This window comes from Tursiops truncatus, chromosome 2 (assembly GCF_011762595.2).
Source record: "Tursiops truncatus isolate mTurTru1 chromosome 2, mTurTru1.mat.Y, whole genome shotgun sequence".
Taxonomy (NCBI): Eukaryota; Metazoa; Chordata; class Mammalia; order Artiodactyla; family Delphinidae; genus Tursiops; species Tursiops truncatus.
In genome coordinates this window covers 46,387,282-46,413,790 of record NC_047035.1, presented here as the reverse complement: position 1 = coordinate 46,413,790, position 26,509 = coordinate 46,387,282, and the positions used below count along the sequence as shown (strand labels likewise).

The window sequence follows — 26,509 nt, the reverse complement described above, 5'->3', positions numbered from 1 at the left end:
GAGGTGCTTTGTTACCCTAATGGAAGAAGATCAACAAACTTCTGCATTTGACATGAAAACCAGAAAATTCAGTCTTGCAGGTCAAGCTAGGTGCTTCCAGTTCCTGGGCCATATTCCAGTCTCAATGACACTCACCTCTTCAACCATCCCTGGGTCAGGTACTTCTGACTGGGAGCAGTTGGGAGGAGTCTCACGATTAATCCCATGACTAGAGATGGATTAAAAGGAATACCCAGCAGCTTCAACAAGGAATGTGTGCCACCAGTATGGAAAAAAAAATTTGATACCACTTCACTGAGAAAAATAAAAGAGCTAACGGAAAGATTTTCCTTGATTGAAGTTTAAAAAGATGTCATTTTCTCCCAAATTAATTTATGTTACCACGATTGTAATCAAAATGAGATTTCGAACGTTATTTTAAAATTCACCTTAATACTTGAAAATACCAAATAAATATTTGAAAACAAAGAAAAATGAAAAGAAATTAGCTTTATGAGATTTGAAAACATTTTACAAAGCAGTAATAATTATAAGTATGATTGAGGCACAAAAATCAACAAATATATCAATATCTTAGAATAATTATTCCAGAAAGAAACACAATTCCACATAATAATTGAATGCTTTTTAAAGAAGGCATCCCAAATTATCGGAAAAAATATTTTTCATGATGTTAAAACCTTTGTCGAGGTACATTAATAATTTAAATTCTCTCTTGATACCATATAATTAGGTAAATTCAAGGTTAGCCATTTAAAATAAAGGAACGCATAGCATTGTCAGATCTCCGGGCGTGGGTATACTTTTTAAACTAAAACCAGTCTGTTACATCTTACACACACACACACACACACACACACACACACACACACACACACACACACAAACCCACCCAATCAACAGTCAATTACAAAATAAATAAAATTTTCAATATATAAAAATACACCAAAGTAAAGAAGAAAACTGAAATACTCTGTTTAAAAAAAAAAGACAAAGGATGAATAAGTACACTGAAATCTCTCTAAAAATGAACTCTAAACCCCCAGCTGATAAATGGACAAAGGGTAGGGTCACACAGTTTACAGTTGTAGTTGATTAACAAACATATGAGAAAATAAACTCTCTCTAGTAATCAAAGAAAAAGCCAATTTAAAAATAAAGATTACCATTTTGGTAAATCAAATTAGGTAGTACTTTAAATAAATGGAAGTATTTGGTATCGGCAAGCCTCCCTTGTCCATAGCTTCTCCGTATAATAACCCTCTTGAAAATCGTCCAAAACATGGAAAAGCCTTTTGCACAAAAATATCTCTAGCAATAGTATTGGAAACCACCAAAATACCCAATAATAAAAGAATTGTTATGTAAACCGTGACATATGCACTAAGAAAAATATTATAAAATTATCTAATTATGTTTATAAATAGTTCCTTTTTAAATGGAGAATGTATAATTACATTACTCATGAAATTGGATACATACCATATACAATTATCGTTTTTAAATACATGGGAAATGATTGAAAGGAAACTAATATATATTAAAATGCTTTTTCCAGCTTTATTGAGATATTATTGACTTATATGTAAGTTTAAGGTGTACAACATGATGATTTGATACACATATATTGCAAAGTGATTAGCACAGTAAGGTTAGTTAACACCTTTATCACCTCACATAATTACCATTCTTTTGGTGTGGTGATAACATTTAAGATTTACTCTCTTAACAGTACAACAATATATCAATACAGTCAAGTACATAATACAGTACTGTTAATTACAGTCACCGTGCTGTACATTAGATCCCCAGAACTTAGTCATCTTATAGCTTGTAGCTGGTATCGTTTGATCAGCATCTCCCAGTTCGCTCCACCACCACCCCACCCCCAGCCCTTGGCAACTACCTTTCTACTCTCTATTTCTATGAATTCATCTGTTTTAGATTCCACACATAAGTGAGATCATACAGTATTTGTCTTTCTCTGTCTGACTTGCTTCACTTAGCATAATGCCCTCAAGGGCCATTCCTATTGTTGCAAAAGATAGAATTTCCTTCTTTTTTATGGCTGAATAATATTACTCTGTGTATGTGTTTGTGTGTGTGTGACATTTTCTTTATCCTTTCATCCATCAATGGACACTTTGGTGGTTTCCATGTCTTGGCTATTATAAATAATGGTGCAATGAACAGGGGGATGTAGGTATCTCTTTAGGAAAGTAGTTTCATTCCCTTTGGATAAATACACAGAAGTAGGATTGCTGAATCTTACAGTAGTTCTACTTTTAATTTTTTGAGGAACCTCCATACTGTTTTCCATAGTAGCTATACCTATTTACATTTCCACCACCACTACACAAGGGTTCCCTTTTTCCCACTTCCTTGACAATGCTTGTTATCTCTGTCTTTTTGATGATAGCCATTCTAACAGGTACAAGGTCATATCTCATTGTGGTTTTGATCTACATTTCCCAGGTGATTAGTAATGTTGAGCATATTTTCTTGTACCTATTGGCCATTTGCGTGTCTTCTTGGGAGAAATGTCTTTCAAGTCCTTTGCCCAATTTTTAATAGAATTGTTTGAGGTTTTTTGCTACTGAGTTGTATGAGTTCCTTATATTGGTTATTAATATATATATTGGTTATTAATCCCTTCTCAGATAGATGGTTTGCAAATATTTTCTCCGATTCTGTAGGTTGCCATTTCATTTTGCTGATTGTTTCTTTTGCTGTGCAGAAGCTTTTAGCTTGATGTAGTTCCTCTTATTTTTGCTTTTGTTGCTTCCACTTTTGGTGTCATATCCAAAAAATTGTTGCCAAGAGCCAATGTCAAGGAGCTTTTTCTCTATGTTTTCTTCTAGGAGTTTTATAGTTTCAGGTCTTACATTTAAGTCTTTAATCCATTTTGAGTTAATTTTGTGAGTGGTGTAAGATAGGGGTCCAATTTCATTCTTTTGCATGTGAATATCCAGTTTTCCCAACACAATTTATTGAAGAAACTATCCTGTCCTCACTGAGTATTTTTGGCTCCCTTGTCAAATATTAGTTGACTGTATATGCATGGGTTTATTTCTGGGCTCTTGATTCTGTTCCATTGGTCTATGTGTCTGTTTTTACGCTGGTACGATACTATTTTGAATACTATGGCTTAGTGATAAAGTTTGAAATAAGGAATGTGATGCCACCAACTTTGTTCTTCTTTCTCAGGATTGCTTTGGCTATTTGGAGTCTTTTGTAGCTCTATATGAGTTTTAGGATTGTTTTTATTTCTATTTCTATGAAAAATACTGTTGGAATTTTGATAGAGATTGCATTAAATCCATAGATGTCTTTGGGTAGTATGGACATTTTAACAATATTAATTCTTCTGATCCATGAACATGGGATATGTTTCCATTTACTTGTGTCTTCTTCAATTTCTTTCATCAATGTCTTAATAGTTTTCAGTGGACAGATCTTTTACCCCCTTGGTTAAATTTATTCCTAAGTATTCTATTGTTTTTGATGCTACTGTAAATGGGGTTGTTTTCTTTTTTTTAGATAGTTTGTTTTTAGTGAATTGAAATACAACTGAATTTTGTATCTTGGTTTTGTATCCTGCAATTTTACTGAATTCCTTCATTAGTTCTAACAGTTTTTTTGTAGAGTCTTTGGGGTTTTCTATGTTTAAGTTCATATCATCTGCAAACAGAGACAGTTTTACTTCTTCCTTTCCAATTTGGATGCATTTTATTTCTTTTTCTTGCCTAGTTGGTCTGGCTAGAACAACCAGTCTCAAACAGTTAGCTAGGCTCTTCCAAATAAGGCAATTGCTTAAGTATGTATAACCAGTCAAATAATTTCCTTGCTTTGCTTCAGCCTCTATTCTATAAAAGCCTTTCCCTTAGAAAGCTCCTAATCACTTCCAGTTTGGTGCTGCCTGATTTGAATCACTGTTTGCTCAAATAAACTCTTGTCAATTTTAACGTGCCTCTGTTTATCTTTTAATGGGACTATGGAATCCACTTCATATTCCTCACTGGGAACTGATCTGGAGTTTGTTCTAGACTTACAGGGTTCCAGGTTTACAGGTGGTCAAGGATATCACTTCCAGGCAGCCTGGGAACAATGGCAAACTTTGGAGATCTCAGAAAAAGAAAGGTACTTGCATGTTAAGAGATAATGCAGATGAAACTGGAGAAGAGCCACCAATCCTTGGTTCCTGGGCTTAGATGAGATGATAAGGGCAATTCAAGGGAGAAAGAAAGCATTAGAATAGCCTTGCCACCTTTTAGAAAATCTCCAGATAGAAGTTAACTCATTGGCATTTGTAGTCTTATAGCTCTAGTTTAGTTGATCATAGAGCAAGGACAACAACCTCCTATTAATCAACACCTCCTATTACATCTGTATAAGTAAAACATGCCACACAGAACAGAACATTCACAATTTAAAAGCTCATATCTAGGTACTTCCCTGGTGGCGCAGTGGTTAAGAATCTGCCTGCCAATGCAGGGAACGTGGGTTTGATCCCTGGTCTGGGAAGATCCCACATGCCATGGAGCAACTAAGCCCGTGCGCCACAACTACTGAGCCCACATGCCACAACTACTGAAGCCCACACGCCTAAAACCCATGCTCCACAACAAGAGAAGCCACCACAATGAGAAGCCCGTGCATCACAACGAAGAGTAGCCCCTGCACACCGCAACTAGAGAAAGCCCATGCACCCAGAGAAGACCCAACGCACCCAAAAAATAAATAAATAAAATAAAAGCTCATATCTACAAACTACATGAAGAGCTAGTACTGAAATTAAGTCATGGTGAGATTTTGTTTGGAGATTCTTCTCTAGAATAGAAAACATGTTTAAAGAGAAAATATCAGTATGTACACAAATACAAATATTGCTGACAACTATGATTGTGTATGTATCATATAAATTAAGCCTGTACCTAATTTGTACCAAATAAATAATGGGAAATAATTTTCCTCAAACTGAAGAATATGAATCCCCAGATTCAAATGGTCCATCAGATATCTAGCACAATGAATGAAACCAGATCCGTACCGAGTTTCATCACAGAGACATTTCACAACACCAGAAATAAGAAGACCCCAAAAGCTTCCTGAGAGGAGAAGAATGTAATTTATGAAAGAATTGGAGTCCAACGGGCATCAGACTTCTTTTTGCGGTACGCGGGCCTGTCTCTGTTGTGGCCCCTCCCGTTGCAGAGCACAGGCTCCGGACGCGAAGGCTCAGCAGCCATCGCTCACGGGCCCAGCCGCTCCGCGGCATGTGGGATCTTCCCGTACCGGGGTACGAGCCCGTGTCCCCTGCATCGGCAGGCGGACTCTCAACCACTGCGCCACCAGGGAAGCCCCATCAGACTTCTTAACAGCACACTGAAGGTAGAAGGTGGAGGAGCAATGACCTTAAAATTCTGAGGCAAATTGATCCATCTTAGAATTTAATACCCAGAAAAGACATGCCACTCTAAATTCAAATAATTTGAGGAGGTTTTAAAAAAGGGCTAATACTAAAGAGTGGGAAGGGATGCTGGAGTCCTCAAAGCTTTGCTGTTCCCATCACCAGGCCCAAGGATGAAGAGGAGGTGGTGGTTACCAGGATTCAGAAAAAGCAGATCATGTAGAGAGAACTACCTTGAGTGCAGGAATGACTTTCAGTGGAGGGCCATAGCCTGTGGAGGAAGCCCTAATGGAGTGATGGAGGGAATAAATACCCTATCCTCACCCCCTATCCTTCTTAGAGATTGGCTGAAATCAAAAAGAAATCAGAAGGCAAAGGAGCCAGTTGATATAGTTTCTAAACATCAGCCTCCTTGAGGGCACAGACCAGGGTGGAGAAGGGCAGAGAGTGGGTCTGGAGAAGCAAACCAAAACTATCTGGCACACCAGCCAAACCACAAACTAACTGTGAGTATGGAGGAAAAACATTTTCAGAAACACAAAAGCTCTCCTCCATGTGCCATGAGCCTCAACGTCATGAGTTAACAAGACAGGGAATACATGGGATCCAACCAAGAGGCTCCAGCTAAGAAGCAAGAGGGGGAAACTTCAGGATGACATCTGGCCTCATACCTACAGAGCATCCAGTGTGTGTGCAGATCTAGAGGGAAGATGGGAGGCGGGGAAGTAGGGCTCCAAGGAGAAGAAGGGAACTGACAGCTTTTCCTATATGCTGAAGTATTGGGAAGAATTGCTCTAGGCATTTTATTAATCTCTTGGGGTATTTGGGCAAAAAATAGCAATGAATACATTAAAAACTAAGAAAATGGGGGGAAATGATACTTATTAATCCAGTAAAACAAAATTTGTAGAAAGAGTAATCATGAAGAAACCCCCAAAAGACATCTAAAATCCAAAAGATGACCCCTAGGAAAGAATCATTGTTTGAATACTTGTCCCACTCTTGGAACCACAGCCAGTTGGTGTTAAATAAAGAAGCAATGACAACCAGAAGTAAGCAACCTGCTCACCAGCAGCACGGGATGGATGCTCAAAGAAAGAAACCCCCAGAACAGAGGCAGCTTGCCCCAGGCAGGTGCATTAGCTAACACCTTTTCTGTCTCCTTCTTCCCCATCCCCAAGCCAGGGGGATAAGTGAGAAAGGCAGTGCAAGGCGACTGAGGACGGGTGCTCCCCACCACCGCCAGCCACAAGTTTAGCCTGTGCTGATGGGGAGAAAAGGTCTGAATCAAATCTGAGACGGAATTTTTAAAAGGAACAGAACGGAATCTTAGTAACAGAAAAGGCACTTTTAACAAATAAGCGACTGACATGTTATGGAAATATATCATTAAGGAAGCTTTCTAACCAGAGGGAAAAAGAGAGGTTGGACAAGGAACAGAGGTAACAGTTTTTTAAAAAACAACCCAAAATTTGTTATAATATTCCGTTTGAGAATCCTTCATCAGACCAGTTACATAAATTAGAAAAATATCAGATGGTGGTTAAGTGCTATGCAGAGAATGAGAACAGATGGGACGTGAGTATCAATGTGTTGCCACCTTAGGAAGGATGATAGGAAAGCCTCTGAGCGGCACCATTTAAGCTCAGTTCAGAATACAGGAGCCAGCCACAGGAATATTGCAGGGGAAGGGATGAGGGGTGTGCAGAGGGGAGAGCGGGCAATCTTCCCAGGAAGAAGCTACAGCTAGTGAGAAAGACTGAGCTTACTGTTGGAGGAACAAAAATAAGGCAGTTTGGCTCAGGTGTAGTGGGCTAGAATAGGACAAAATGAGATCAGAGAGGTACGCAGGGCTAGATCTGAGAGCTGACCCTGATGGCAGAATGAGAGAGTTGTACAGTCCCTGACGACAGCAAGGCAAAGACACGTGTTTCTTGCAGGCCCTGCTCAAAATGCCAGACTGGAGAAACAAAGGGAGGGTACCAGAGTTGACTGCTAGAAGCCAAGAGCTGGGAGGGATGGTTGTAAAGTCACCAGCCATAGGGGGCATGACCCAAGTCAAGGGTCTTGCAGCCAAAGCCCCCACTGGGGGAATTGGCAAGAAACCCATGAAATCATTCCATGGGGGAAAAAAGGTGGTATTTGACACTGACCACGCCAGAGGGCACCAACTCCAGGTTACATCTGTACCAGGTTAATAAGTCTTTTCCTTCTCCCTTATGTTGCCCATTTCCTCCAGTCTCCAAGGGCCCAAAAACACCTAGTGAATGGAGGAGCGAAGCAGGGCAATAATGCGGGACAGGCCACACCCCACGTCACACGGTGGGTTTCCCAGCCTGGAACAAGCTTGAAGGAGGCAGAGTAGAGGAAGGGGAGATGGGAGGGAGGGAGGGAGCTTTAAAGAAAGTAAGATGTTGAAGTTCTGACATTAGGCTAGACTGGAATTTGTACTACCTGAAAAACTGAGCATAATTCCATAATTCTTAAGAGCGACCAGAAAAGCTATGGAGCCAGAGAATTCCTCCAGAGACAAGAGAAGAGGTAACCAAAAATGTCACAGGATTTCTCTGAGTGGTAGACCTTTTCTACCTTTTGCTTAGGGTTAGGCACTTAGTTGGCATTTATGGAGCCATACTGCCATCGAGCAGAGATTGTTTCAGTCAAAGCCAGTTACCAGGTCTCAAGGGATGGAGACAGCCACAGGGCTGGAAGGAACTGGCCCCATGGGGACTGCGGGGGGTCGGCGGGGTTGGTTGTTTTGTCCTGAGGGTGCACCTGGGCAATGGGCTCCTGGCCGTAAAGTTTGTGTGTGTGTGTGTGTGTGTTTTAAGAAGATGCTATATTTAGTCCAACAAACAGCAGACTTCATGGTTTAAATGGCATTTGAGATGCTTTTTGAAGATCACTGGTTTTGGCAGGCAGCAGCAGCATGGGGAAGAGGTGTTTCTGTTGGTGGGGGACAGGGCCAGGGCATGTTTGTATAAAAGTTGGGCTGGAGATGGTGTAAATGTAGGGAATAGGGGCAGACGAAACCAGAGGTAGCACTGGGGTTAGGTACTTTATGCAACTGAACAGACATGTCCATATTGACTTAAGTAATGGAGGGTTTCTAGTAAGGATAGACACGCAGAGGAACCCAGAAAAAGCTGACCAACCAACCAGGCCTCAGAACGAGGGGGACTCTGAAGAGTGGCCCTAGGAACCTAGAAGCCAGGAGGGTGGCCCTTCAATTCAGGACTCCATCTATAACATGATTCAGCTGCTCACTGCACACCTGCTTCATTCTATACCTCCCCAGCTGGCATCTTCTTTCCCTCTGCTCTGTAGGTTGCACTTGGCCTCTTCTCCATCTAACAGCGTTCTTCCAAGTTCAGCTCCCACTGCTAATGGCCTCATTCAAGAGAATGAGATCATCGTCCCAATATCAGGAATTGAACTATAATTGAATTGTACCTCTTTATAAAGTAACAAGACTGACACCAGGAAAGCAATTGGCCCAGCTCAGTGTTTGGTACCAGTTAGGCAACATCTTAGAGGCTGGTGGCCCTTGGGAGAGATCCTGTGTGTACTGACGATGGGGAGGGAGCTGCAGACAGGAGTACAGCCATGTGGGACAAACCATGGCTGCCTAAAGGCTTGCCCCTTCAGCAAGGAGCAGTGGCAGGGGTATTTCTACCTAACAAAGGTCTGTGGTGTATTGGGATCCGCCATCCATTACAGGTAAGGAATAGGTCACAATACTGCAGGACTTAATTCCAGGGTAACAGAATCTATACTTAATTGTGTAGGTAACAGTGTCTAGAATCCACCGCCCCCCCCACGTCCCCATCCCCACTCCTACCCCCACTCGCTGACACACACACACACACACACACACACACACACACACACACACACACACACACACGGCCTTCCCCCTGCTTTGTCGGGGCAGCACAAGGTGGCTTTTGGATGCAACCTAGACATTCCGCTTTTTCTTTCCTGTAATTGGATGAGAGGGTTATCTCAGCAGGGAGCTTTTCATGTAGCCTAGGCGCAGATCTCAAGCAAAGGATGAGAGAACTCCCTGATGCTCAGCAATAAGATCTTTCCTCTAACTGGCTTCCCAACATAGCTAAAAATATACCGCACAAGGAGAGAGCATCTACTCAGGGTGCGCCCTCATGCAAATGAGAGTGGGCCCTCACTGTGAGGGTAAGTGATTAGAAATACTTTTTTTTTTTTGCGGTACGCGGGCCTCTCACCGCTGTGGCCTCTCCCGCTGCAGAGCACAGGCTCCTGACGCGCAGGCTCAGCGGCCATGACTCACGGGCCCAGCCGCTCCGTGGCATGTGGGATCCTCCCGGACCGGGGCACGAACCCGTGTCCCCTGCATCGGCAGGCGGACTCTCAACCACTGCGCCACCAGGGAAGCCCAGGAATGCTTTTTGATGCTGAAAACTGAAAAGGACAAAAAGACAATGAAGGTGAAAAAATTTAGGAGCTGGCCGTCTGAGTAGCTAAGTGGCTAAATTTGAGAAATAAGAAAGATGTTTCCTCTGGCCAATTCTCCTTGTGAGATTCTTGAATATAGGAAGGCAAAAACAGCTCCTTTCACAACGGTAAACCAACTGTGACCACTACATAGTCAATCACAAGAAGTATATGGTAAAGTCTAAATACTATGTTAAGTACTGTTGACTTGTATTCATTCAATAGATACCCACGACACACAAACCACGGACAACAGTCTGTGATATAGGCAGAATGGGTCTTTAACGGACGTTTAATAAATGGTGATAAACTATATTCAATAAAAGATGCTTCAATTTAATTTGATTTCTTACAAAATACACAGACCCTCTAACTTAGTCTTCCCTTTGAAAGCAAGTGTTCATCATTTGAAATAATGCCCTCTGCCCCTACAAACAAACCATTTTAGTATCAGACCAAGTTTTAGAAATTTTTATAATCTCGTTATATTTTCCCTCCCCCGTTCCTACTTTTGCCAACTGATCCACTTATTTTGCCTCTCGGTTTTTCCAGATAAAGTAAACAACTGAATCTGTGTGGTTCACACAGATGCCACAAGTGAGCCAGGCAGGTAATAGTAAATAACAACAAAAGGGAAAGGAGGCAAGTAAACAATGAAAAGCTATAAGTCCTTTCATGTTAACATTTTATTTAAACCAGTACAAGCACCATGCTTAACAGAAGACTGTCCAAAATAAACATGCAATATGAACTCGCACAGACTGAAACCACAGCTTCAGAAGTTGTGCCAGCTGTTGATTTTGTTAAACGATGACAGGAAACTGTTAAAATTCACAAGACTAAACCATTAATGTTTCAAGCCTCCTGAATGAGATTACATTGGACCACCTAAATCAGTGGGAACTACCCTGGCATGTTAGTGATCTCAAACAATATTCAAGTAATTACACGTGTATGAACTATACTCCAAAAAGCAAGAAAACACAGTTTCTATCACAACCTTAATGTAGTTGTTTTAAATATCATAGGGAGATGATCACTGATTTGAAATGTCAAATGGCATAATAAGAAACAAATTTCTCAAGAATATTCAACTTGGGAGCACTGATGTTAAGTGGCCTAAAAGAGTTACATTGTTCCAGAAATACAAAATAAGATTCGTCCAGAAATGTTTGAGACACTTCTTCACATAAGTTGTAAAGGCTCAAATTCTGTAGATTCCAGTATTATCAGTCTATTGAACAAACAGGGAAAGCAACCATACTAAGAATATTTGAATTGATAGATTAGGAGTTACTCTCTACCTTCCACCAAATGTCAGCATTTAAACTCTTATGAAAATATCTTTTCATCACTAGTCCACATTATGGATTAATGACATTGCTCGTGTTTTAAGGTAGTCCAGACATATTTTTAAGAACCCCTTCCTTACTATCTATATGAGTGGGGAACAAAGACAGCCAAATTTAATTTGGCAATAAACTCCTTTAACTGGAAAATTTTTAAAGTGTCAGACCAGGATACAGTTTATGGCTACGTTCGACTCCTGAAAATAGGAGACAAAAAGGGAGAGAAAAGTGCTGACATTTTGCTACAAAGATCATTTAGTAATGACAATACAAAAATTCAGCAACACCCTCTTAAACAAGAGTATGTTTAACTGCACTAGGCATTTAGTAAACTTTTTAGAAATAGACAATTTGAACATTTATTTTAGAAGTCAATTAAACAAAAACAGCCAAACAACTTTTTTCCTAACATAATTGCTTCAATACCAGAACAAAGTGAATACTATTCAAAACTCTTTGACATTTTGGAATTTCAGCATAGTCACCTGAGAACAGTTTTCTTCATATGTCATTTATGTTGCCACAAAAATCATACTAAAAAACATGCTGTGATTACGAGTCAGTTCTATTTTGACAACATTAGATGCTATGCAGAACTTATACAAGGCCAACAATTTCAAAACTAATGGTGACTTAGAAGACCATGAAGGAGGTTCCCAGGAAAAAAGCTGCTGCCAAAAAGGAAAGATGAAGTTTGAAGGCTGAATGGGAATGGCTGTACCAGAAATGGAATGTAAAAACTGGAATTACAAAATCTGGAGTTACTATTAGGGAGAAGGCAGAAAAAGAGATTGAATAGGAAATATACTCAAAAAGAACAATGCAAAATTTGGTTAGATGAAAGGGAAATATATATAAAAAACAGAGAACACTCTAGGACAAGGAATCTATAACTCTCCCTATAGGACCAAGGAAGTGAAAAAAATGTTCTACTGATCCCCTAACCTCATCTATTGTCTTGCAAAAATACATGTTATCGATAAGGAGTCAGACAAGCTCAAAAAAGCATGGTTTATCACAGCTCTTTGTCCCTGTTAGAGAACAGGGGAGCTAAGAGTTCTGTGTATGGAGGTCAATATTATCTGACATTATGGAGGACCTTCCAATTAAATTTAAAAAAAAAACACCTAAAACATGCAAGACAAAATAAGGAACCTCACTAAAAAATACATTCTTGCAGCCCTAGATTCTCTTATTGCTGCGAACCTGATGAAACAAAATCTCATTTCCTTCATTCAAAAACATTAGAAGAAGTGTCCAGTCACCTGGATTACATTTGCATTTCTGCAGAATTATAAGCATTATTCTCCAATATCAAAATAGCTGTTTAAAGAATTCTTAAACATCCTGGGTGAAGTTCTCTCTCTCAGGAAATTGGAATAAAGAACCCTTCCCATTCATTAACCAAAACAAATACCCCCTCTAGCACTTCCTCATCTCCAACTAACTTCCTATTGCTTCCTGTTTTTTAGATTAGTGAAGCCAAACAGTGTTGGAATAGAAGATTCAATATTGTGAAAATTCCAACTATCTTCACCTCTTTATTAAAGTTGGCACAGAAAGCTTAAAAAAATGCAAAGCACATATGAATGGCAGATACGCCAACATTAAAAAAAAAGCCTTTGCTAGTTTTGAAATGATTAAGATATTCTTAATAAAAGAATTCACTCACCAAATCTGGGTCTTTAGAGTCTCAAGACCTTTTGTCAAATTAATGTCAAGATAAATAATGTCAAGATAATGTCAAGATAACAGTTACTCATATGTTTTTAAAGTACACTATATATCAGAATCCTTGCTTTAATGATGCCAAGGATGCCATCATCTAACAAGACAGGTGTCCAGTTTAGAGTATCTTCTGACATTTAGGATGTAAGATGAGATTTCTATTGATGTGTTAATGTTATTAACTATGGCCAAGGTTTTAAGATAACCATTTTTTTTCCTATGGCACAAAACTAATCACAAATATGCCCCAAATTATAACTCTCAACTGCCATATATTCACCAATGCAAGTAGATAGTTGGAATTTTTAAAATATCAAGTTGATTTTATTACAAATTCCAGATACACATATTAGAAAATTGTTTTACTTGGACCCTTCACAAAAGTATTAATTTCACCAAATCTGGAATACTGGCAGAGTGTAGAAGTCTTAAACTAAATGTAAAGCTAACAAAGGCACAGTATTAACACATGTAAAATAACGAGCATTCACAGGACGACATTAAGAGGTGCTTTATAAATAAAGTGTTATTAACGTAGATTCAAAACTATCTAGAAATGACACAACCAGGAATGAGGCCCTTAATTAGTTACAATCCATCAATTTCTAAGACTAAAATGCTATTTTCCATAAGAAGAGAACCTAATAGTCATAACTTTATTATAAAATCTAACTTCCAGACCTTAAGAACAAGCAATTGATGAAAAGTTTCTGGACTTGATTAAAAGGATACAGAAAATTAAGAAGGCATGGAATTGATGAAAAAAATGCTTGTAATGCAGATTATACTATAGTAAGTTATTATTCATGGCTCAAAATTGGGTCACTCAAGTCTTTTATCCCAAATTGATTTCAAAGATTTCACAAGTGATAATATGCTATTTTCATATATAAACTGCTAATATCCAGTATTTGTCAAAAGGAGGCAACTGTTGTCTATCACAATCTAATACCCACTTTCCAATGGTGTCTGTAAATAGTAACAAATTCTGAACCATAAGTTGTAGAAATTAGTCACAAGAGTGCAAAAAGTCCCTGGAGAGAAGTAGTCCACCTAACAATTACAAATATAAGGAAACACTTTACAAAGTTTCATTACTATGAAGATGATTTCCCCTTTGTTCAAACTTTGAACAAATGAAGAATTTTTCTTTACTGCAGGTAACAGACTGTAAATAACAGTGCATTTTTAGGCATAAATAAGTATTTATGTCTGGTTCCAGTATGGTCAGGTTAATACATAAATACTTTAGAAACACAGAAGTTCACATTAGTGGAAAAATCCAAGTTTCTCACGTAACCATTCTTCAGTTAGGTCTTCGGTATTTCTTATTTCAAATACCTTAAGAAAAAAATCAAATATTTTGTATATTTGAGTATTAAATACCAAATTCTCCTTCCTTTCATGTTGGTCATGACTTAATCTGTGTAAATTAGATATACCTTTACATTTCTTTAAATGCTAGGGCCTCAGTTACCAAAGTTTAGCAATCAAGACAGCATAAAATCAAAACTCTTAAAAGCACAAATCTACAAATGTTCTAAAAGAGTAGTTCTGTAAATATTATCCACTAAAAGAGAGAGCCAAGTATACACACTTAAAATCAATCCAGTTAGGAACTGGAAGAGCAGGTGCTGATCCTTCACAGGTGGAGGGAATACAGCTCTTTTTATAAGGATAGATTAGTGGTCCACAGCCACAAATCTCTAGCCAGAATCTGAACACACACAGGCCCAGAAAGTATAACGGCTATAAAAAGACAATTTGTGTAAGACAATGTAATAGAGCAGAAAGGATGGCATTTGAGGCCAGATGAAAGTTTGAATCCTAGCTCTGAAATGTACTAATATACAACCCTAGGCAAGTCATTCATCCTCTGAACCTCAGTTTTCCCAGATAAGAACAGGAGTTTCACCATCAACTTACAGAGCTGTGGTGAGGATTCAATCAGATTATTTGTAAAAGTAACTTGTAAATTGTAATGCCTTAATTCCAGCACTTTAGGGCAGGCCTAGGATTAGAGCAGACATGAGCCTGTTAACAGAGCTCCTTCCTAACCACCCAATCCCCTTAGAGCAACTCCAGCATATTCCCGTGGTACAAATGAGGATACGTAGTGTCTATAAGTTGGTGGTATCAATGACAATCATGTGGGCTAAAGGGAAAAAGCAGAGGGCACTTAAAAACATCACCTGGGTTGATAATTAAGCACCCAAGGGGAAAACCCTGCTCTCCTTAAAATAAAAACTGAAAGGAAATATTATTTAATACCATTCCAGTGATGTAAAATTCTATTTCAAAATGTTAAATGTATATACTTTTTCAACTCAAACTAATGCATGGAAGTTAAATAAAGTTTGAAAGCAAGTACCACTCTTACCTTTAACCTTCAAAAATGCCATAAAACAATGGGAACATGTTAAATCTTGAAGCAGGTGTCTCATATGAAACAGAATGTTCTAACTTAATAAAGCTAATACGTATTCTTAAAATTTTAATTTTAGATTTGGAAACAATACAGTTAACTGCATAGCATGGAATTCCTGCACAGAATCTGGTTCATTTAGTCTATGGTAAAGGGCCCAGAGAAGCTTCAAATGCTGCATTTATCTACTAGAAATTACATTATGGAAGATGAAAAATTCTCAATAGATTGAGTAGTTTTCTAAAGCTGCCTATATTTTGAATATGAGTTCTTGTAATCAACTTATAATTTTCACCCCAAAAACACACTTTTGGTTAAAGACTTCTATCATTCTATTTCCAACTAATAAAAAGCTCTAGTTTACTGCTCTGTTCTAAATAACTTTCACCTACATAAAGAAATACTTAACTCTTCAGATTACTTGGGTATTGCTCTATTTACAAAGGGAAAAAATTGTCTCAACAAGTTAGTCAAATATAAATGCCACCTTGGTGAGTTCAGCTGTTTGGACTAGCTTATTCTTACTCCCAGCATACATCATCTGTTGTTCAGGTTTACATCCTGGAAGAGACAGATCAGAGTAGAAATGAGACTTAAATTTTGAAAGTGATGAGTTTTCATTATTTACTTTATAAAAATGACACATTTAGGATTTCCTATGCTATCAAGTTTACAGAAACTTCTGTCTGAATGTGTAAAGGCTGTATTTTGAGTCTTACACTGCATACTGCCTGCACAAAGAGAAACAGCTATATTACTAATGAACAAGGCTTTAGGTCAGCAAAAATAAATGAGGCTAGATCTCTAAAGATCTTGACTTTTAGAGCCTTGCAAATACTTTAAAACTTTTCAGCACTTAGTTTTGACGGTAAATATCAAGATGAATTTTACAAAGGCCTAATACATATAGGTTTGGGGATGCTGTTGGGTCAGTAGTGTCAGGAGACTGACTCTGAAAAAAGGTTACGGTCTGTTTACGTATTAATTAAAAAACAGACTGCAGTATATTTTAAGTGCTACATAAATGATACAAATAATAAAGTTCAGGGAGGAGTTCAGTGAGCAGAAACTTTATTGTGGGCTTGAATGGTGGTGGCAGTGGGAGTTCTGGTGATAATGGATACTTTAAATACCAATAAGCCATTTTAATATCCAATGTAAGCTACTCTGGGACTATTTTCAAGATTATAGGCATATCACTGGTAACTACTATTTTAAAAATAAACACCAAATATATATCATAATCATACACATAGTTCACATACTTATAAATAAAATTAAAATACAGAAGAAAATGTACTTTTGATATTTTAAAATGTCATTACATTTTCCTTAAAATCAATTCCTTAAAACATCTGTACAATTTGACCTAACTACACTTCTAGGAATCTATCCTAAGAAAAGCAAGTTCTAAGAGATGATGCTTTATAGTAACTTCCTTTTAGGGATGCATTCATGTGTGTATGGGCGTGCGCACATACTGCAATTTAGGTTATTCAACACTTTTCCTCCTTAAAACGAGCATAAAATTTGTCTAGTATAAAAATGGTTTAATTTGATCAGAACCAAATATGCACTATTTAAAGAAATTCACTTACCAACAGGACTGGAGAAAATAAAGCACAGAGGGTATGAAACTCTTCCATCATCATGTTGATACTTATAACTATATACAATGAAGGTTTTTCTCAAGTTAAGGAAACTAAAATTGCTGCTCTGTTTGAGACAAGTACTTATCAACAAAGTTCTGAAAGAAAACACGCACCAGGGGAGCTAGTGGGTGGCAAATTTCTATCCTATCCATTTAGGCCACACCTTCATTATTCATTATCTTTCCACAAAATTATAAATGGGCCCCCCGCCAAAAGTTATAACATCTTATACTCTCTCACAAATAAATTTATTAAAAGTATAGATTTAATATGGATTTTTTCTCTTTCTCAATTTTTATTATAAACATGTAATAATAAAAGGAACTTTTAAAAAATATTAATTTTTTGGTTCTTTTCCAATATGAGCATACATTTTATCGAATAATTTGGTCATGATCATGGTGTAGAAGAAAATTTTGTAAAATATGTCTTTTAAAAGTTGAACAAATGAACTTCATAAATAAAATGGTGACCACCTAAAAAAACAAATCTTTCTAAAGCACTAAGAAAAGGATATCGAGGTTGTCGTTCAGGTAGTTCATCTTTAAGTTCATCTGGTGAAATGCCCTGGAACCATAAAGAAAACAACTTTTAAACATTTTCTTACCCATAAATTCTTAAGAGATATACCAAGCACCTATTCTACTAATAGGTATAAATTCATAACCTTATACCACAACATAAAATTTTATTTTACTAAATTGTACATAAGCTGAGGTTATTAAAACCTCAGTGCAATGAAAGCCTACTCCAGCCCACTCAGTTTAGCTCTGTGTATTAACTAAACATGGGGCTGAGAGGCAGAGTAGTCTATGCTCATGTTCCAATTGTCAGGAAATACTGAGTGAGATAAGTCAACTCCTCAGAGCAACAACAATATCTGATTTAGGGGAAAAAGTTAATTTCTTTTCACTCTAAATTAGTTACTTGACAAACTAAATACTTAGGTTAAAGGGCTTTACTTTTTAATTACTGGCCAACCAATTTAGAAGCAAGTTATAAAGCTGATTCAGTTTTGGGGCTTCCCTGGTGGCGCAGTGGTTGGGAGTCCACCTGCCGATGCAGGGGACATGGGTTCGTGCCCCGGTCCGGGAGGATCCCACATGCCGCGGAGCGGCTGGGCCCGTGAGCCATGGCCACTGAGCCTGTGCGTCCGGAGCCTGTGCTCCGTGACGGGAGAGGCCGCAGCAGTGAGAGGCCCGCGTACAACAAAAAAAAAAGTTGATTCAGTTTTTACCAGACATATAGCCCTAACTTCTACTACTTATTACCCAGGATTTCATTAATCTTTTATGGAAGGTGATTATATTACCAAGACAATGCACTACACAATAATTAGCACATGCTTTTCATGCATAATAATCATGTCTAAAGGTTTAGAACTCGCTTTAGAAGTAACTGTAACTAATATAGCATCTTTTGGGCAATAACAATTGCTTAATGATAAAACTATATTTAGCTGATCCAACAAACCTCAAGCTCTTCATCCAGCACCACCAGGCGTTTATCCTTATCAATTTTCACTAAAATAAAAATATAGTATGAGTAAACTGTGATTCTGATGTGACTTGATCTACCCAACCCGCAGAGTCCTAGCCCTTTTTTTGGCATCCAAAATTAAAACAGGAAGAAACACAAGCATAAAACACAAGCTTGACTCTACAAGCAGTCAGCATTTAAAAGCTTTTACCCAGAATTCCCAGCACCTAATTTGCTAATTTAGAACTTTATGTCAACTCCTTACATTTACTGTGTATATGAAGAACTTCGTAACTCAAATGCACTTCCTAGATGATAAGAAAAGGTCTGAAAAGGTCATTGTGACTGAGACTGGTTTATTGCACATGGTTAGAATTGCAAGCAAAACGTGGACCAAGGGTCAGGACAGAACAACCGCCAGATTCCCAGCTTCTCCAGAGTCAGGATTTCATGGTGCAGTATGAGTATTCTGAGAAAGTGAATTACCAAATAGTAGTGATATCTCTATTAAAATACATGCAACAGAGCCCAAAGCCAAACTGAAATACGTTTAGATAATCTATGCCTATATTCTTTTCCGTTACTCTGAAAAGTTATCTAATTTTTTATTTTGCACTAATTTCATAGTAAATCCTGTGAGACACAATATGATCTCAAATAGCTTTACTCTTTGTGGCAAAGTGGCACTGACGCACATTGTCACTTTAAAGAACTGTATGCCTGCGTTGTAGTATTTGTTTGTAAAAGAACCATAATTCAACAAGCTGTCACCACCTCATTAATTCACATCTGCCAGATGCATCTGTTAACAGTATATAGAGTTTTACATTCTCACCCCCTCATTCTTCCTTTATCTTTCTAAATCACTACCCACATATTAAATATTACCTAAGAATATAAAAGAAATCTGCATAACATCACATACAGTTCACAGTGGAAGAGGCAATATACAAATCATTCTTTCTACTGTCAAAAGTCAGTGACACTTAAAAGTACTCTCCATGAAACTAGAGTTCAAGTCTACAATTGAATTAAGACCTCAAATCACTTTGAACATAATGCTGAACTGTACCACTTTAGGTGTAGGCAAAGATGTCTGTCTGAGGATTAATGGCCAGGCTATTTTTAGTCCCCTGAGAAGTTAAAGGATGGAGTTGGATGGGTCACTACAAATGACCAAGTGACCAAGAAGATGATCATCTTCTCCAGAGCTGTGTAGGCAGCTGAGGGCGGAGGCAGGACACTCTGCCTCTGTTCTGTTACAGTAGCTGCTACTTTTTAAAGTGACCTAACAGATGGGGGCTGGTGGGAGGGGGAATTAAAACTGGAGGAGGTAACTTTCTAAAGGTTCAGGTTATTCGATGTAGCTATAGGATAAAGCCAAACTCCAAACTAAGACCATGTAACGGAGACAATCGTTTTTAGCTTACTTATAATGGCAGCATTGTTCGTCTCTTTGCGAAAACGAAACTTTCTCAGCTTTTCCACTAAATCTTCAGCAACATCACAAACTACCAAAGACTCACTCTAGAAAAGACAAAAATCATGTTATCAAATGCCATGACTTCAATATACACATGTACATGTTAAAGTTATAAAACCTAATACCTTTATGAAGGTATACTGACACCTACAAATGTCATAATTATGTGGAAGTATTAATGTGAAACACATGAACACTTAAAGAGCTTTTAAATCTACCAAGCTTTGTATCTACGTTATTAAATTATACACATTTGTTCATCTTATATGTAGGGTATACTTTCTCTTTGGCTACTAAATATCTCAAAGAACTAGACACATAATAATGTGCAATTTCATCAGAACTGTAGAGGAAGGGAAGAATAAGGGAAAAGTCAAGGATCATTGCTGTTAGAAAGTATAATATTTTTGCACTATGCAGCAAGAACAGGAAAATCATCTTATTACACTTAGAGTTAATAAGGCCTTAGTTCATTTTTGAGTCTCACAACTATGAAAAAATAAAAAGAAGCAAAAGTTATGAAAAATAAACCATAGGAGTAAAGACCGATTACATTTTATATCTTAATTAAATGACTACACGGATCAAAAAAAAGGAGCTATTAAGAATTATGAAAGCAAAACCAGATGAAACAAATATAAACACTCAAAGAACCTTTTATAAATTATGAATAAATATTAGAAACTCTTCTCCAGAAATCTGGCAAGGACATTATCAAAAGCACTCTTCTTTTAGTGGTACAAATGCACTATTGATTGCAAGCATGTGGATGGAAATCTTTTTCTTTAATGTGTAAACTTTGAACACATACAAAAGTAGAGAATAGTATAGTGAAATCCTATGCACTTAACACTCAGCTTCAACCATAATCAACACATAGCTAATCTTATTTCATCCAAAAACCTCAATACTGCCCCCATGGACCATCATATAGGAAAGGCCCAAAGTCATTTTAACTATAAATATTTTAATATGTATTAATAAAATGACAGTATGTGCCATTAAAAACATAATGACAATAACATTATCTCACCTAAAAAAAAACTAATAATAATTCCAGTGAATTATTCAAGTAGAGTTCAAAGTTCAAATTTCCCTATTGTTTTAATTTTTTTTTTTTTCTTTTTTAACAGTGAGTTTGATTGAGTCAGGTTCCAAACAAGGTCCACATTCTTTGGTCTCTTCATATATGGGTCTCCCCCCACCACCCACTTCTTCAGAAAATTATAAGTGTTTTGAGACCAATGCCAAAATACATGTCTCATTACAATCTGAAAGAATTAAGGCTTCAAATTTTAAGTTAAAAGGAAAATTTAAGAAAAGCCTGCTTTTTCATCCTGTGTTGGGTAAATAAGAGCATATGTTACAACAGTAAATAGCTATCAATTTTAAGTTGTCCTTTAAATTCATAACACTGGTAACATATAAGTTATGATATACCATAGGATGTGCTATTTATACAATTAGAAAGTACATCCCACCAATACATATTATCCAATAAATTAGGTTCCTGTAGGAGTCATGTATGTCCATCCTTTTACTTCTCTTTAGAGAAAGAAATGCTAAGTCATATGGAGCTTCCTGAATGCAGTATTCAAGCCTAGTCTATTTTTTCCTATCTTTCAAGAAAGAGATATAAATCAGAAAACTAGAATTTCCAATCTTTCATCAACCAAAGATAGAACCCTTTAGTAGAAACTAATAAATACTTTACATTTTTGTAGGCAAAGAGCAATTTGTCATGAGTCTTATCTTACAGTTCTGATACCCAGAGCTGCCTGTGCAATCCTGACACTCTAAGAATAGTAAACCAAGCGAAAAACATGCTGTGATTTAATCTATATTGCTTTTTTTTTCATTTTCACCCCTCCCAATACCTTAATAAGGCCAAGAATTCCTTCCTACAAGAAAAAGGACCACGGCTCAGCCAACTCTAATGCTTCCAGTCAACAGAAGCATTTAAAAATCAGTATAACACCCTGAAAACAACACTGTATGGTAAATATTAACATACAAAGTGGAGAGTTGAACTCAAGTGGTCATCTATTGGATAATCCACACAATGAACATTTAATGAGTGTTAGCACGTGCTAAGTGCTAGGGATACAATGATATAAGATAAATAGATTAAAACTATGGGCCCCTCAAGGAGCTTATAAAGTCTATTAGAAAACAGACGTACATAAAAATCATCAGGTAAAAAAATATACATTTGTTTGTACCTAGGATAAGAGCTGGAAAGGAGAGAAACTTGATGTTATGAGAACTTATGACTAGTGGACAACAGCATGGTTACAGGAGACTTGCCTGAAAAAGGCATCTAAAGGACCAAAACTGCCTATGTAAAGGCCCTTTGATTAAAGTGAGCACAGCACATCTAAGATAACGAAAGGCCAGTGTGACTCAAGCACAGAGAACGAGCTGTAACACGTACAAGAGGAGGCTGGCAGGGGCTGGACCACATAGGGCCCAGTGGGTTATACTAAGTATTTTGGTCTCTATCCTATGAGCAAAGGGAAGCCTCTAAGGTGTTTTAAGTAGGTGGTGACAGGGAAAGTGATCAGATTGCATGCAGGAAACAGGCAGTGCACCTGGATGAATAGACCAAGACTAGTTAACTGACAAGCCTAGTCCAGGTGAGAGACGAAAAGTAGCCTAGACAGACTGATGAGGATAAAGAGAAGCAGGTGAATTCTGTTAATAATTGTTAACGTGTATTAAAGGCTATGAGAAAACACTGTGCTATGTAATTTACATGGATCTCTCTTCATCCTCAAAACAATCCCATTAGATGGGTATTATAGTATACCCAATTTGCAATAAACTTATTAATAAGATTTAGAGAGGTGAAGTATATTCCCCAAAGTTATGCAACTAGGGGAGCCAGGACTCAAGCCAGACAGCCTGACTTTAGCCCACACTTAACCACCACAAAGGAGCTGGTGACAGACAATACTGGGAGGGGTGGATCGGTAAAAAAGGTGACTCCTAAGCTTTTTGGCTTGTGTAAGACTTAAACAGTGCTACCTTTCACTAAGTTAAGGAACACTGAGGAACACCAGGTTTGAGGGGAAGGAGATGAGTTCTATTTTGGACAAACTGAGGGGGCTTTGAGGCACTCAAGAGGGGAAAAGCTTCCCAGGGGATGTTAACTAAATAGTGGGATATAAATATCTGTGCTGGATCTCAGAAGCAAGGTCTGCACTACAAATTCACAAATCATCTACATATAGGTAAGTGGTAATTGAAGCTATGAGTGCAGGTAAGAAACGAAGGAGAAAAAAATACAAAATGTTAAATGAAGCATTAGGATGGAGCCTAGGACTCCTACTTGTGATCTACAGGATAGGAGAAATGCATGGGACACAGACAGACCAACAGGAGACGACGTAGGAGAAAAACCAGTTCTGTATCCTAGAAGCCAAGGGGGAAGCATGAGGGAAGAAAATGCTTCAAAGAGGGGAGCGTGATCAACACCCAGAATGCAGCTGAAAGGTCAGGAAACGTGAGAATTGAAGAGTGAGTCCCTTGGATTTAGTGACCAAGACAAGATCTATTCGATGGAAGTGGGTTGAGCAATGAGTGGGAGGTCAGAGAATAGAACAGTGGGAGTTTTGTGTTTTGCTTGTAATTAAAGACACGAGAAGCATATTTTAAAACCCGATGGGGAAGATGCAGGAGATCCTCGTTGGGTAACTAATTTAATTCTACACTTTATTTTTGAGCGCGGGGTCTAACCCATACGAGACGGAAGCCAAAACCCCCAGACCGCGCAAAACTAAGATTTTGACAGTTACTTTAAGGCCAAGGGTCAAAGCACTGGGTCAAAAGATTTCCAACTGCCATAACTCGAAGAAAGCATGGATAAAGAGAAATCCTTAGAGGCAGGCCAAGGGAAGGAGGAAAAAGAAACTAAGGTGAGGCCGGGAGAATGGAGTAAGAATTCGAGCCCTTCCCCGCAAAGGCGGCCAGGCCGAAAGTGCTCGGCGTCCGCCGGCCCTTTGGGCCTGGCCCGGCCTTGGGAGAAAAGCCGGCGTTTGGGGGAGCCCTCGCCTGGGCCAGACCCACGGCCCCTCCGACCCTTCAGCGCAGCAGCAGCTAAAACCTTCCATCCAGAAGGACCCGGTGAGAATCACCCATCCGCGCTGGTCGCACCCTAGTCGCCAAGCCCGCTGGACGATTCGACCCCGGGCCCGGCAGGAGGATGCTGCCCTTAGGCGAGGCGGCAGCGTCCGCGGGCGGAGGCCAAGACTCAGACTGGGGGTACCCACCAGCAGCCGGGCCGGAAGCGGCGCCGACCCACCCCGGGCGCTGCCCGCCGAGACCGGTTCTGGCAAACAGGAAAGCCCGGCGGGCTGGCCCAGCCCTCCGGCCGGCCCCCACCCTCCCCGGCAGCAACTCACCATTTTCCTTCCGGCCGTCAGCAGCCTTTCGCCTTCCCTCGGGTCCCTTTAAGAATGGCACGACAGCCGCCTCCCTTCCTGCCCGGCGCCAGGCAAAGCCGCCCCCACCAAGCTACGCGGCAGCGGCAGGCCGGCACGTGACGGTGGACGGCGGGCTGCGCGGCTCAAAATTAGCCGAAACGCGAGCGCCCGCTTGCTCTTCAGCCACCGTAAGGGAGGATGCCCTGTCTGATTGGGAGTGGACAACCGTGCCAAAATACACTCTTAAAACTCAAGCCAGTTTTTGCTTCCTTTTAACTTTCCTCTGAGATCAATTTCCTGGTGACATGATTAAGTCAACGATTTCAGTGGTAAATGTGTGCGTTAACCCTGGCTTCCCTCTCACCCTTTCCGGAACACTACCCCAGACTCCCACCAGCTTCTGGGACTTGATTAATACATTTCTTTTCTCAATGGTGTTTATTTATTGAAGTATGATTGAATGATGATTGATGTCTAGATGAGTGCTCTCATCTAGAGCCGTTGTCTAATCGCACGTTAAGAAGTTTCTGTAGGAGGTGCCGACTTACTGGAGCAAGTTTACTTTTGAATGTGGTGGGGAAAGTAGTTTAGAAGAAGTAAGGTTCGAACTCAGAATGCATACAGGTGCCTTCAATGAAAGAAGCTGCCTGAGGCAAGATCTCACGGTGTTTACAGCTTATCCCCAGCTGCTAGCATGATGCCCCATCCATAGTAGATGCTCAATTCATACCGAAAGAGTGAAAGAAGCAAAGAAAAAGAACGTTCCAGAACATGCTCCCACTTACATCCTTCTTCATTAGTATTAGACTGAATTACTAGAATTTTTAAAGTTTGTGTTTAATATTAAATTTAATGAATTGTTAGCATGTTAATAAGTAGCATTAAATCAGAATTCAAAATATATAAATTAATTTGATACAATACCTATGTTTTCTCATAAGTTAGAAAACTAGAAGGATTAGCTGTAAGAAGTTCCACAGCTCAACTACATTCTCTTAGTGATCTGCCCCCCAGCCCCAATACTTTTTACCATGACAAGGGAACTGGTAAATTTCACATGTAGTACCATATAAGAAATGGTGGAAGAGAAAATGATTTTTACTGGTCCATGAACAGGTATTTTAGACTTTTGCGGCGAGCGGGAGCCACTCTTCATCGCGGTGCGTGGGCCTCTCACTGTCGCGGCCTCTCTTGTTGCAGAGCACAGGCTCCAGACGCGCAGGCTCAGTAGTTGTGTCTCATGGGCCCAGTTGCTCCCCAGCATGTGGGATCCTCCCAGACCAGGGCTCGAACCTGTGTCCCCTGCATTGGCAGGCAGATTCTCAACCACTGTGCCACCAGGGAAGCGCCGTTATATTAGACTTTAACAAAGATTCTCCCCCACCCCCATCTTTTCCCATCTCTTCTCTCCACCTACAGGAGGAATTGGAGAAAAAAGTGAGAAAATTAACATTTAGATACATGACATTTCGCCTGGTAAATAGTAAAGCCATTGTTTTCCTCTTTCATGTTGTTCTTTTGCGGTACGCAGGCCTCTCACTGCTGTGGCCTCTCCCGTGGTGGAGCACAGACTCCGGACGCGCGGGTTCAGCGGCCATGGCTCACGGGCCCAGCCGCTCCGCGGCATGTGGAATCTTCCCGGACCCGGGCACGAACCCGTGTCCCCTGCATCGGCAGGCGGACTCTGAACCACTGCGTCACCAGGGAAGCCCTTATGTTGTTCTTTTAACGTTTCCTAAATGTTAACGGCTATGAAATGGGCTGGTCTCATGTTAGACCCAGAGAGGTTGGGCAGAGTAGTACACTGACAAGAAAAGGACAGTGATGAAAATATGATTTATTTTATTATGTGGGAGGTGTAAAATGAATATAGACTATATATAGAAATTTTACTTGAACTCACTGTGTAGAATATTCTTTGAACCAGGAAAAAAAAATTACATCTATTTTAAATGAGGTTTGGGAATGCTGTTCGGGCTTGGGTTATTCTGAGGGGGAAAAGTTCAAACTGTATTCTAGCACTTTTCTGCCTGGGTAGCCCCTAGTAAAAACTCAAGAACCTATAAATACTAAGCTGTGTTGAGGT

General features: G+C 39.2%; 1 protein-coding gene across 6 annotated transcripts; it reads right to left on the bottom strand.

Moving 5' to 3' along the window:
* Window positions 1-473: 473 nt before the first annotated feature.
* Window positions 474-24,547, bottom strand: GMFB (glia maturation factor beta). Of its 6 annotated transcripts, none has more exons than XM_033851136.2 (7): window positions 24,403-24,546; window positions 19,947-20,043; window positions 18,511-18,560; window positions 17,555-17,604; window positions 16,984-17,069; window positions 15,873-15,946; window positions 474-9,850 (listed from the first exon to the last, which is right to left on the bottom strand). In XM_033851136.2, exons 1-7 carry the CDS (start codon window positions 24,403-24,405, stop codon window positions 9,800-9,802), a joined length of 411 nt encoding a protein of 136 aa, XP_033707027.1. In that variant the 5' UTR covers window positions 24,406-24,546; the 3' UTR covers window positions 474-9,799. The 6 variants fall into 6 exon arrangements, with proteins under 6 accessions (XP_033707027.1, XP_033707026.1, XP_019779406.1 ...); XM_033851135.2 differs by lacking the exon at window positions 474-9,850 and adding an exon at window positions 10,552-14,301; XM_019923847.3 differs by lacking the exon at window positions 474-9,850 and adding an exon at window positions 10,552-14,301 and having other exon boundaries at window positions 16,984-17,066; window positions 24,403-24,544.
* Window positions 24,548-26,509: the final 1,962 nt, after the last annotated feature.

Bases quoted from the DNA above. Each gene is read 5' to 3' on its own strand.
- GMFB (XM_033851133.2), bottom strand. The intron at 17,605-18,510 runs GTTTGTTGGATC...TTATGGTTCCAG, and splicing joins TGCTGGATGAAGAGCTTGAG to GGCATTTCACCAGATGAACT. The intron at 17,070-17,554 runs ATATCCTTTTCT...TAACTTGAGAAA, and splicing joins CTACCTGAACGACAACCTCG to AACCTTCATTGTATATAGTT.